Source organism: Salvelinus fontinalis, unplaced genomic scaffold (assembly GCF_029448725.1).
Source record: "Salvelinus fontinalis isolate EN_2023a unplaced genomic scaffold, ASM2944872v1 scaffold_0203, whole genome shotgun sequence".
NCBI classification, from domain to species: domain Eukaryota; kingdom Metazoa; phylum Chordata; class Actinopteri; order Salmoniformes; family Salmonidae; genus Salvelinus; species Salvelinus fontinalis.
Genome location: NW_026600412.1, coordinates 165582 through 179854, shown reverse-complemented (window position 1 = coordinate 179854; position 14273 = coordinate 165582). Strand labels below are relative to the sequence as shown.

Sequence of the window (14273 nt, the reverse complement as noted above, 5' to 3'; positions counted from 1 at the left end):
GACACATCTTCCTCCGTTTCATTCAGTTGGACACATCTTCCTCCGTTTCATTCAGTTGGACACATCTTCCTCCGTTTCATTCAGTTGGACACATCTTCCTCCGTTTCATTCAGTTGGACACATCTTCCTCCTTTTCATTCAGTTGGACACATCTTCCTCCGTTTCATTCAGTTGGACACATCTTCCTCCGTTTCATTCAGTTGTAAACATATCTGTAATGTATGTGAGGCCTTTGAGACATCATACTAAATAAGTTGACTTGCTGGTCAAGGGAAATGCAAGTGTTACTTCTTTTATTTGCTGAGTCAGAGTCGCTAAGCCTTGTGGGATATTAATGAATGTGAACTCAGCAACCGTAATTCCAGAACAGTCCCACTGTTGTAATAGTGTGATGTGTATCTTCTGACAGACTCTATGCTGAGTAAAGTCATGTTTTTATCCTAAAACGTTGTTCTACCAGAACCAAAGTGTGGATGCAGTCACTATTTGAGCAGTCTAATCTCATTAACCCAGAACTATAATCTTGTGTGATTAAGTTCTGGGTCCATACGTGTTAGAAACTACAGTAGGTGAGTCACATGTTATTTGTTACAGCAGTTTCCATTGAAACGTACAGAGGAGTGTTTGCCAATCAACCCTTTCTGTTTTGACATCTGAAGGAGGAGTCTCTGAAAACCTATTTAAATCAGTCTGTCCTGACTCAGCTCAACAGTCTCCAGTCTACCAACTGGTCTCTGAAAACCTATTTAAAGCAGTCTGTCCTGACTCAGCTCAACAGTCTCCAGTCTACCAACTGGTCTCTGTTATAACTATTTAAATCAGTCTGTCCTGACTCAGCTCAACAGTCTCCAGTCTACCAAGTGGTCTCTGTAACTTCATCTTTGTCTCTGTGGTGTACAGTCTTCAGGTGATGATGGGGGTATTGAATCATCTCTCTACTCTCCTCCTTCTCTCTCTCCTTCCTCCTGCTTTCTCTCGTGTGGTGAACAGGTTCGATCCAGAGTGCACGGAGTTTTTCCTGGGGGGGACAACTCCAAATCTCCCAAGTATTTTGGTTGGTGGGACAGTCCAGGACCAGAACCGCTACAAGCCGATCTGCCAGTTGTTTAAATACATGAAGAAAAAGGTTGTTTACAAGACCTACATGTTTGCAACTCTCTACGACACGTTCAACAGGATCCCTGTGTTCTCAGCCTACACCTTCACTGGGGTCGGATCGAGTGGGAAAAGACCAGATAAATGGATGATTGAACCTCAGGTAATTTAGACATCTTTTCAAATCGACATTTAATGCCAAAGTTGAACTATAACCTTCAGTAGACAATTACTACTGTCTGTCTAGCAGGATTACATGTCAATTACTACTGTCTGTCTAGCAAGATTACATGTCAATTACTACTGTCTGTCTAGCAAGATTACATGTCAATTACTACTGTCTGTCTAGCAAGATTACATGTCAATTACTACTGTCTGTCTAGCGAGATTGCATGTAAATTACTACTGTCTGTCTAGCAAGATTACATATCAATTACTACTGTCTGTCTAGCAAGATTACATGTCAATTACTACTGTCTGTCTAGCGAGATTACATGTCAATTACTACTGTCTGTCTAGCGAGATTACATGTCAATTACTACTGTCTGTCTAGCGAGATTACATGTCAATTACTACTGTCTGTTCTAGCAAGATTACATGTCAATTACTACTGTCTGTCTAGCAAGATTACATGTCAATTACTACTGTCTGTTCTAGCAAGATTACATGTCAATTACTACTGTCTGTTCTAGCAAGATTACATGTCTGTTTCGTTCCTTAAAGGGATAGTTTCCTAAATAAAAAACAGATACCTTATTTACATAAGTATTCAGACCCTGGTTTTGCTTTATCATTATGGGGTATTGTGATGTCATTATGGGGTATTGTGATGTCATTATGTGGTATTGTGATGTCATTATGGGGTATTGTGATGTCATTATGGGGTATTGTGATGTCATTATGTGGTATTGTGATGTCATTATGTGGTATTGTGATGTCATTATGGGGTATTGTGATGTCATTATGGGGTATTGTGATGTCATTATGTGGTATTGTGTGTAGATTGATGAGGGAAAAAACTATTTAATACATTTTAGAACAAGGCTGTAACGTAACAAAATGTGGAAAAAGTCAAGGGGTCTGAATACTTTCAGAATGCACTGTAATGTACAGGTCTGATGTACAGGTCTGATGTACAGGTCTGATGTACAGGTCAGTTCAGTATATACAGTATAACTGCAGTGTAATGTACAGGTCTAATGTACAGGTCTGATGTACAGGTCAGTTCAGTATATACAGTATAACTGCAATGAATATTGTTCCTACAGCTGGACGGAGGAGTTGACCCAGTTATGATTCTGGAGAAACAAGGAGTCATTTATACACACCAGGCTGTCAATCAGGATTATGATATAGATGGTAAAAACAAGAAGGTGAACAAAGGTCACATGTTTTCAAAAGCTTTTGCTCACCAACCTGTTAATCAGGACTCCACCTTTACCCTGACAAACTCTGTTCCTCAAGTAAAGACATTTAATGAAGGTAGCTGGGCAAAGATGGAGCTTAAGGTTAGAAAGATTCTCCTGAAGCAGTGTCTAGATAATAACGTTATCAAGGCCTATGTGGTGACTGGAGCAGTGCCCAGTAAGAGCAACACACTGAACAACCGAGTGAACATCCCAGATATCATGTGGACAGCCTACTGCTGTTACAACAGTGAGAAGAAAGAGTGGATGGCTGAAGCACACTGGGGTGAGAACAAAGAGGAAACGAACAAAAAAGTATTGGATCCCCATCCCTTGTCAGATCTGTATGACATGTTGAAGCAGTACTACCCAGGTGGTGATGTCCAGGTTTTCCCAAATAAGTGTCTAGGAGGTTCTTCTCAGAAAGAGAGAGAGAAGAGCAGAGGGAGGTAGGAAGTGGGGATGTTAGTGGGAAAGGGTTAATGGAATGTGATGAGGATTGTTAATGTCTCGTGTTGTACGTGTTACAGAACAGTCCCAGATTTTGGTCCAGCGGTAACAGACAAGGATAAAGTACAGTCCCCCATGGGAGACCAGGGTTCAATCCCTGAGTCAAATCTTTATATCCTACCTTCTACTTTCACTGCTGTGTCTGTATATCACATGAAAGAGAATGCAATTCTGTAGAAAATAAAGTTTAATTGATTTATGATATAAAGACATTACTGTTGTTAATACATGGGCCAAAAGTTTGTCAGGTTCTGACTGCAATGTAACTGTTACCATGGAGATACTATTATATGTTCTGAATGTAATTCTATCACAGTTACCATAGAGATACTATTATATGTTCTGAATGTAATTCTATCACTGTTACCATAGAGATACTATTATATGTTCTGAATGTAATTCTATCACTGTTACCATGGAGATACTATTATATGTTCTGAATGTAATTCTATAACTGTTACCATAGAGATACTATTATATGTTCTGATTGTAATTCTATCACTGTTACCATAGAGATACTATTATATGTTCTGAATGTAATTCTATCACTGTTACCATGGAGATACTATTATATGTTCTGAATGTAATTCTATCACTGTTACCATAGAGATACTATTATATGTTCTGAATGTAATTCTATCACTGTTACCATAGAGATACTATTATATGTTCTGAATGTAATTCTATCACTGTTACCATAGAGATACTATTATATGTTCTGAATGTCATTCTATCACTGTTACCATAGAGATACTATTATATGTTCTGAATGTAATTCTATCACTGTTACCATAGAGATACTATTATATGTTCTGAATGTAATTCTATCACTGTTACCATAGAGATACTATTATATGTTCTGAATGTAATTCTATCACTGTTACCATAGAGATACTATTATATGTTCTGAATGTAATTCTATCACTGTTACCATAGAGATACTATTATATGTTCTGAATGTAATTCTATCACTGTTACCATAGAGATACTATTATATGTTCTGAATGTAATTCTATCACTGTTACCATAGAGATACTATTATATGTTCTGAATGTAATTCTATCACTGTTACCATAGAGATACTATTATATGTTCTGAATGTAATTCTATCACTGTTACCATAGAGATACTATTATATGTTCTGAATGTAATTCTATCACTGTTACCATAGAGATACTATTATATGTTCTGAATGTAATTCTATCACTGTTACCATAGAGATACTATTATATGTTCTGAATGTAATTCTATCACTGTTACCATAGAGATACTATTATATGTTCTGAATGTAATTCTATCACTGTTACCATAGAGATACTATTATATGTTCTGAATGTAATTCTATCCCTGTTACCATAGAGATACTATTATATGTTCTGAATGTAATTCTATCACTGTTACCATAGAGATACTATTATATGTTCTGAATGTAATTCTATCACTGTTACCATAGAGATACTATTATATGTTCTGAATGTAATTCTATCACTGTTACCATAGAGATACTATTATATGTTCTGAATGTAATTCTATCACTGTTACCATAGAGATACTATTATATGTTCTGAATGTAATTCTATCACTGTTACCATAGAGATACTATTATATGTTCTGAATGTAATTCTATCACTGTTACCATAGAGATACTATTATATGTTCTGAATGTAATTCTATCACTGTTACCATAGAGATACTATTATATGTTCTGAATGTAATTCTATCACTGTTACCATAGAGATACTATTATATGTTCTGAATGTAATTCTATCACTGTTACCATAGAGATACTATTATATGTTCTGAATGTAATTCTATCACTGTTACCATAGAGATACTATTATATGTTCTGAATGTAATTCTATCACTGTTACCATAGAGATACTATTATATGTTCTGAATGTAATTCTATCACTGTTACCATAGAGATACTATTATATGTTCTGAATGTAATTCTATCACTGTTACCATAGAGATACTATTATATGTTCTGAATGTAATTCTATCACTGTTACCATAGAGATACTATTATATGTTCTGAATGTAATTCTATCACTGTTACCATAGAGATACTATTATATGTTCTGAATGTAATTCTATCACTGTTACCATAGAGATACTATTATATGTTCTGAATGTAATTCTATCACTGTTACCATAGAGATACTAGTATATGTTCTGAATGTAATTCTATCACTGTTACCATAGAGATACTATTATATGTTCTGAATGTAATTCTATCACTGTTACCATAGAGATACTATTATATGTTCTGAATGTAATTCTATCACTGTTACCATAGAGATACTATTATATGTTCTGAATGTAATTCTATCACTGTTACCATAGAGATACTATTATATGTTCTGAATGTAATTCTATCACTGTTACCATAGAGATACTATTATATGTTCTGAATGTAATTCTATCACTGTTACCATAGAGATAATATTATGTTCTGAATGTAATTCTATCACTGTTACCATAGAGATACTATTATATGTTCTGAATGTAATTCTATCCCTGTTACCATAGAGATACTATTATATGTTCTGAATGTAATTCTATCACTGTTACCATAGAGATACTATTATATGTTCTGAATGTAATTCTATCACTGTTACCATAGAGATACTATTATATGTTCTGATTGTAATTCTATCACTGTTACCATAGAGATACTATTATATGTTCTGATTGTAATTCTATCACTGTATGTATCCATCTTCTTCCCATCTGAAGGAATAAACATCTATAATGAATGAAGCCTGTGAGAGTCTGGTGTTTTGTTCTCATGCTGTTTAAATGTAACCAAGTGACTCCAAATTGTTCCATTTCAATACTAAACCACGTTATTTGAGCTAAAAATATAAATGATTGAAAGAACTATTTTAGTTGTCAGTTATTCATTCAAACTTTGCCATAACTATGTGTCCAACCAGCTATGGTCCAGCATACCAGCTAGCTACCATGTCTCAAAACATACCTGGAGCTGGTCAAGAAGCTACCATGTCTCTAAACATACCTGGAGCTGGTCAAGAAGCTACCATGTCTCTAAACATACCTGGAGCTGGTCAAGAAGCTACCATGTCTCAAAACATACCTGGAGCTGGTCAAGAAGCTACCATGTCTCTAAACATACCTGGAGCTGGTCAAGAAGCTACCATGTCTCTAAACATACCTGGAGCTGGTCAAGAAGCTAGCATGTCTCTAAACATACCTGGAGCTGGTCAAGAAGCTACCATGTCTCAAAACACCTGGAGCTGGTCAAGAAGCTACCATGTCTCAAAACACCTGGAGCTGGTCAAGAAGCTACCATGTCTCAAAACACCTGGAGCTGGTCAAGAAGCTACCATGTCTCTAAACATACCTGGAGCTGGTCAAGAAGCTACCATGTCTCTAAACATACCTGGAGCTGGTCAAGAAGCTACCATGTCTCTAAACATACCCGGAGCTGGTCAAAATCCAGGCTGCATCACATCCTGCCATGATTGGGAGTCCCATAGGGTGGCGCACAATTGGCCCAGCATCGTCCAGGTTTGGCCGGGGTAGGCCGTCATTGTAAATAAGAATTTGTTCTTTACTGTGGCAGCCTTGTTCCAGTTATCAAACCTCCAATCCATGTCCTCTGAACAGGACAGGTTTCAATTGATTGATTGATTGATATATCTATATATATATAATACATATTTTGTTTTTGGATGAATTTACCTCTGCCTAGATTCCTTTAATGGATTATTTGGCTTGAAGACCATTGCGATGCGTTTTTTACCCATTGAAGACTATTCAGAAAGACAACAAAAACTACAAGGAAAACGATGTGTCACTTTAGTAGTGTATAGAAAAAAAGACATTGGATGAGTAAGAGAGAGAGAGAGAGAGAGAGAGAGAGATGGCGGCAGAGAGAGAGAGGGAGACAGAGAGAGAGGGAGAGAGAGAGAGAGGCAGGCAGAGAGAGAGACAGAGAGCGAGAGAGAGAGAGAGAGATGCAGAGAGAGAGAGAGAGAGAGGGATGCAGAGAGAGAGAGAGAGAGGGAGGCAGAGAGAGAGAGAGGGAGGCAGAGAGAGAGAGAGAGAGAGAGAGAGAGAGAGAGAGAGAGAGGCAGGCAGAGAGATGGCGGCAGAGAGAGAGAGGGAGGCAGAGAGAGAGAGATATGCCATATATTCATTTGAGACAGTTTCACACAACAGAAATTATCCTGCAGCAACAGGAAATTGTTATGTTGTTTTTAATTAATGGACATTTTTTGTAGGGGTTGTTAAAAAAATTGTATGGTCAAAAAAAGTATGACATTTTAAAGAAGAAAATACAAACTTTCGAAGCCTTTTTAACCTGGAATACATTACAAATTAGCATTTCATTCTGTGCAGGAAAATTCCTACAACAACAGGATGATCAAATTAAGATACGGCTCCTGTAGGTTTCACAGCAGTATTTCGTTCCAAGCAGGTTTTTTAGTTTTTGCAACAAACAAAAAGAAAATACCCTTTTACAAAGTACAAAATACAAAAAATATCATATCTGGTGTAAGAGATTTCATGCAGAACGTATGTTCAGAGTGTCAAGATCCAGACGGGTTTGAGCGCTATCAGGAGTACCTTCCTTGGGAACCTAAATCTAGACCGAATCACACAGACAGAATGACAGACAGACAGACGCACAGACATGTAGTGGTGAAGTTCAGTGACGTTGCAGATTGTGAGAAGTTCTTTATGGATAAGTTAACTCTTAATATTCTGGGTATTTTGGTTGGTGGGACAGTCCAGAACCAGAAACGCTACAAGCCGATTTGCCAGTTGTTCAACAACATCTACAGGTTTGCAACTCTCTACGATACGACCAACAGGATCCCTGTGTTCTCAGCCTACACCTTCACTGGGGATGGGGAAAGAGACCACACCTATTTGTATTTGTTTACTCTGTATAATAACACTCAGTGGCCAGTTTTTTAGGTACACCCATCTAGTACTGGGCCAGACCCCCCTTTGTCTCCAGAACAGCCTGAATTATTTGGGACTTGGATTCTACAAGGTGTGGGGTTCAAATGTTGCTCAATTAGTATCAAGGGACCTGACATTCCCTGTACCGTTGACACCAGGCAGGATGGGGCCATGGACTCACGCCAAACCCTGACTCTGCCATCAGCATGACGCAACATGAACCAGGATTTGTCGGACCAGGCAATGTTTTTCCACTCCTCAAATGTCCAGTGTTGGTGATCGTGTCCCACTGGAGCAGCTTCTTCTTGTTTTAAGCTGATAGGAACCCGGTTTGGTCGTCTGCTACAAACCCATCTGTGACGAAGACCGACGAGTTGTGCGTTCCAAGATGTCGTTCTACACACCACTGTTGTACTGCATGGTTATTTGCCTGTTTGTGGCACGCCTGTTAGCTTGCACGATTCTTGGCATTCTCCTTGGACCTCTCTCATCAAGCTGTTCTCCAGCACAGGACTGCTGCTGACCTGATGTTTTCTGTTTGTAGCACCGTTCTCGGTAAACCCTAGACACTGGCGTGCATGAAAAGCCGTCCGTTTCTGAGATACTGGAACCGTTGCACCTGGCACCGACAATCACACCACGCTCTACGTCACTTAGGCAACTCGTTTTGATCCTTCTAATGTTCAACTGAACAGTAACTGAATGCCTTGATGCCTGTCTGCCTGCTTTATATGGAAAGACACGGACACGTGACGCACTGTCTGTAGGAGCAACCCGGGTCAACATCTTCTGGTCTCTCTGCTTGCCACAGAGGTTAGCTCACTCCTTCATACTGTTAACACTTCAAGGGTAGTTTGTGACACGGTATACTACGAGTCAGTGAAGGCCAATGAAAACCAGTAACACTTCTATTTTGTTTCCACTGATTAATGAAAACCAGCATCTCTTTTGGTTCCACTAGTTAATGAAAACCAGCATCTCTTTTGGTTCCACTAGTTAATAAAAACAGCATCTCTTTTGGTTCCACTAGTTAATAAAACCAGCATCTCTTTTGGTTCCACTAGTTAATAAAACCAGCATCTCTTTTGTTTCCACTAGTTAATGAAAACCAGCATCACTTTTGGTTCCACTAGTTAATGAAAACCAGCATCTCGTTTGGTTCCACTAGTTAATAAAACCAGCATCTCTTTTGGTTCCACTAGTTAATAAAACCAGCATCACTTTTGGTTCCACTAGTTAATAAAACCAGCATCTCTTTTGGTTCCACTAGTTAATGAAAACCAGCATCTCTTTTGGTTCCAATAGTTAATAAAACCAGCATCTCTTTTGGTTCCACTAGTTAATGAAAACCAGCATCTCTTTTGGTTCCAATAGTTAATAAAACCAGCATCTCTTTTGGTTCCACTAGTTAATGAAAACCAGCATCTCTTTTGGTTCCACTAGTTAATAAAACCAGCATCTCTTTTGGTTCCACTGATTAATGAAAACCAGCATCACCTTTGGTTCCACTAGTTAATAAAACCAGCATCTCTTTTGGTTCCACTAGTTAATAAAACCAGCATCTCTTTTGGTTCCACTAGTTAATGAAACCAGCATCTCTTTTGGTTCCACTAGTTAATAATTAAACTGAATATCCATTCTAGAATTAAACCCGGAAGTTGTATCGATATATTGAGGACATTTTTTGCACATGGGGAGGGAACGGAGAATATCTGTCAGACTTCATGGCATTTCACAATGACATTGACCCCAATCTTAAATTCACTATTGAATGTGACACTAGACGTGTTCATTACCTCGATATGTGGATTGATAAATCACATGGAACCCTGTTTACAACTCTGTATAGAAAACAAACGGACAGAAATACTCTATTACAGGGAGACAGATTCCACCCTGAGACATTACTCTATTACAGGGAGACAGATTCCACCCTGAGACAATACTCTATTACAGGGAGACAGATTCCACCCTGAGACAATACTCTATTACAGGGAGACAGATTCCACCCTGAGACAATACTATATTACAGGGAGACAGATTCCACCCTGAGACAATACTATATTACAGGGAGACAGATTCCACCCTGAGACAATACTATATTACAGGGAGACAGATTCCACCCTGAGACAATACTATATTACAGGGAGACAGATTCCACCCTGAGACAATACTCTATTACAGGGAGACAGATTCCACCCTGAGACAATACTCTATTACAGGGAGACAGATTCCACCCTGAGACAGTACTATATTACAGGGAGACAGATTCCACCCTGAGACAATACTATATTACAGGGAGACAGATTCCACCCTGAGACAATACTCTATTACAGGGAGACAGATTCCACCCTGAGACAATACTCTATTACAGGGAGACAGATTCCACCCTGAGACAATACTATATTACAGGGAGACAGATTCCACCCTGAGACAATACTATATTACAGGGAGACAGATTCCACCCTGAGACAATACTCTATTACAGGGAGACAGATTCCACCCTGAGACAATACTATATTACAGGGAGACAGATTCCACCCTGAGACAATACTATATTACAGGGAGACAGATTCCACCCTGAGACAATACTATATTACAGGGAGACAGATTCCACCCTGAGACAATACTATATTACAGGGAGACAGATTCCACCCTGAGACAATACTATATTACAGGGAGACAGATTCCACCCTGAGACAATACTCTATTACAGGGAGACAGATTCCACCCTGAGACAATACTATATTACAGGGAGACAGATTCCACCCTGAGACAATACTCTATTACAGGGAGACAGATTCCACCCTGAGACAATACTCTATTACAGGGAGACAGATTCCACCCTGAGACAATACTATATTACAGGGAGACAGATTCCACCCTGAGATAATACTATATTACAGGGAGACAGATTCCCCCCTGAGACATTAAAAAGAGAACTTCCAAGAAGCCAGTGTTTCAGACTGCGTGGTATATGTCTCTCCACAGAGGACTCTGTAGAAACAGCAGCTGAGATGTGCAATGTGTTTCTAAGAGGCTCCTCTCCACAATGTGTTTCTAAGAGGCTCCTCTCCACAATGTGTTTCTAAGAGGCTCCTCTCCACAATGTGTTTCTAAGAGGCTCCTCTCCACAATGTGTTTCTAAGAGGCTCCTCTCCACAATGTGTTTCTAAGAGGCTCCTCTCCACAATGTGTTTCTAAGAGGCTCCTCTCCACAATGTGTGGATGAAGCTCTTAATGTGGCATTAGGGGAAACACCAGATGAACTGATACAACAAAGAGCCACTAGAGCTAAAGACCTCTGTAATGTTCACCACCACATAGTAGCCAGATTGTTTTGGGGGGATAGGCCTAGAAAAATGTGGATAGGCATTTCTTCTACTTATTTATTACATATATTTTGCGATGTGCACCGTATATTATTTCGTAATACAATCGTTTTATTCTAGTGCATGGTACTAGGAGCAACCTCGTTACATATACAAATAATGACTTGTCCCAGCATATTAAAATAAGATAGTAACTTCAGACCAGTTGCCAACACCATAAAACTCATCTTCAGGCGCACTTTAATCTCGATGGTCAAACAAGCCTATGTTTGATGTTACCATTTATACCACGGCGGACAGTAGTACTATAAAAAGGTACCTTACCTTTAGTAGAGGTATCAATAAGGCGTGACCTACATCACCAGGTGCAGACGGCGAGGCTTTGAGTTGAATATGGTGATGATTTCATACTTAATCCAATGTGTCTGTCAGTTCACGCTCTAAAGACAGAGAACTGAAGTGGTTCAGCCGGGCGCTTGTCATTGATGTGCGAAGACGACGTTTTATCCTACTTGTTGTTGAGAAAAGTCTCTCCACACCGCATGATGTCATTGGAAGTGTGACAATGATCCTTATTAACAGAGAGTTTATATTAGGGGAAATATAATCAGGGCAGCTGTCAAGTGTACTCATTATGGAGGAAAAGTCACTCTTTCCCATGTTCATTTTGCGACTCAACTGCTGAATAAAAACAGTGAATTCAGCATCCTCAATTGATATTAATGGTCGCATGTGGTCTTCAGCTGCTCTTGAAGGCCGCAGGTTTGGGATCCTTTGGAAAAGGAGGCTGCCGCTTGCATGATCCCATATGTGTTGAAATCTGGAGTTTAACTCAGTAATCTGTCTGTCTGAATATTGTTCCAAAGTTGCCTCAGGTCACTGTCATTCTTAATGCTGGATGTTTCCCCTAATGAAGTTGTGACTACACTGTCTGCCAATTTTACCGGCAGTTCTCGCTGCCGTGATGCGCTCACATCTCTTCAGTTAGCTTGAGACATTTATCAAAGTCTCCCCCTGAGTTATCTGGGTGAGGGAGGCAAGCATGTCTGGCTCAACGTGGCATTGGCGGTTGTGATGGTGATTGCGGTTGTTTCTATCCTGGCCCCACCTGTTAATGTCTCATTCTCGTGGAAACTATTCTGGCCCCACCTGTTAATGTCTCATTCTAGTGGAAACTATCCTGGCGTCACCTGTTAATGTCTCATTCTAGTGGAAACTATCCTGGCCCCACCTGTTAATGTCTCATTCTAGTGGAAACTATCCTGGCGTCACCTGTTAATGTCTCATTCTAGTGGAAACTATCCTGGCCCCACCTGTTAATGTCTCATTCTAGTGGAAACTATCCTGGCGCCACCTGTTAATGTCTCATTCTAGTGGTAACTATTCTGGCCCCACCTGTTAATGTCTCATTCTAGTGGAAACTATCCTGGCGTCACCTGTTAATGTCTCATTCTAGTGGAAACTATCCTGGCCCCACCTGTTAATGTCTCATTCTAGTGGAAACTATCCTGGCGCCACCTGTTAATGTCTCATTCTAGTGGAAACTATCCTGGCCCCACCTGTTAATGTCTCATTCTAGTGGAAACTATCCTGGCGCCACCTGTTAATGTCTCATTCTAGTGGTAACTATCCTGGCCCCACCTGTTAATGTCTCATTCTAGTGGAAACTATCCTGGCCCCACCTGTTAATGTCTCATTCTAGTGGAAACTATCCTGGCCCCACCTGTTAATGTCTCATTCTAGTGGAAACTATCGGTAAATTGATACATATTATTTTCTGGCACACACTCTTTTTCCTCCAGACGTCTATTTTTTGGAAAAACCTAGGGATCGACATTTGGTTTGCCATTGCTAGAACTACTAAATCACCTTAGCTTGTGAGTCACTTCCAGTAAACTAGCGTGGTAGAGCTTGCTAGTTTCTGCACTACAAAGTTTATCCACGTGACGTTGTTCAGGTAAACCACCGTATGATTTAAACATTTTTTTTAACCAATAGTCGGAAGCCAACGTGATTGTCGCGGACTATTTCCTTGTTACATTATATTAAAATGACCCATAGAAAATAAATCTCACACTCATTTATTTTAAACATGTAATAAAATAAATACAAATATTGCTAGAACTATATTGAATAATAATAATAATAACGTTTTGGGGGGTAGGCCTGAGATCAAACCTACCCGTGGCCGCTGCCACCACATAGACTTGGAACTCGCACAAAGTGGGAGATGCTGTCAAGAACCATTGTCATGTTTATCGGACCCTGCTTTGCCAGCTAAATTTAAGAACCCACCCGGTATTGTATATAGGAGAGGTCGAGTAAATTGAAGAACCCACCACTTACTGTATATAGGAGAGGTCGGGTAAATTGAAGAACCCACCCCCTATTGTATATAGGAGAGGTCGCAATTAACGCGACAAATTGGTACATACCAAACTTCCAGCCACAAAAGAAAAGGAGCCAGGCTCTTTTACGCCCTCTTCTGATTGGTAGCTATAAATGCAGATGCTGAGCCCAGTGCAACAATATGATGAAGTGTGAACGTTTCTGCCACCCACATACAGGAGAACGGTTCCAAATAAATGGCATCATTACGTGCTCCACCACCCATGTTATCTACATGATTAAATGTCCATGTGGGTTGTGTTATGTAGGTAAACACCACCCATGTTATCTCCATGATTAAATGTCCATGTGGGTTGTGTTATGTAGGTAAACACCACCCATGTTATCTACATGATTAAATGTCCATGTGGGCTGTGTTATGTAGGTAAACACCACCCATGTTATCTACATGATTAAATGTCCATGTGGGTTGTGTTATGAAGGTAAAACCTCTCGTTATCTCAGAGAATTAGTGAACATAAAAGTTGAATCAGGAGTAAGGACAGGGATTATCCAGTCGCAGTACATTGTAATGACCTACAACATGACAGTAATACCTTTAGGTTGTGTGACAGAGAGAAAGTCAAGATATCAGACAGGGGAG

General features: G+C 39.5%; 2 protein-coding genes across 3 annotated transcripts in view; both read left to right on the top strand.

Moving 5' to 3' along the window:
• The window catches only part of LOC129844684 (endonuclease domain-containing 1 protein-like), a 113557-nt gene that overhangs the window by 64647 nt on the left and 34637 nt on the right, over window positions 1-14273 (top strand). The gene's annotated exons all lie outside the window — the stretch shown is intronic.
• Window positions 178-5774, top strand: LOC129844685 (endonuclease domain-containing 1 protein-like). Its single transcript, XM_055912728.1, has 2 exons — window positions 178-1258; window positions 2364-5774. The coding sequence occupies exons 1-2, from the start codon at window positions 911-913 to the stop codon at window positions 2952-2954; spliced, it is 939 nt and encodes a 312-aa protein (XP_055768703.1). The 5' UTR covers window positions 178-910; the 3' UTR covers window positions 2955-5774.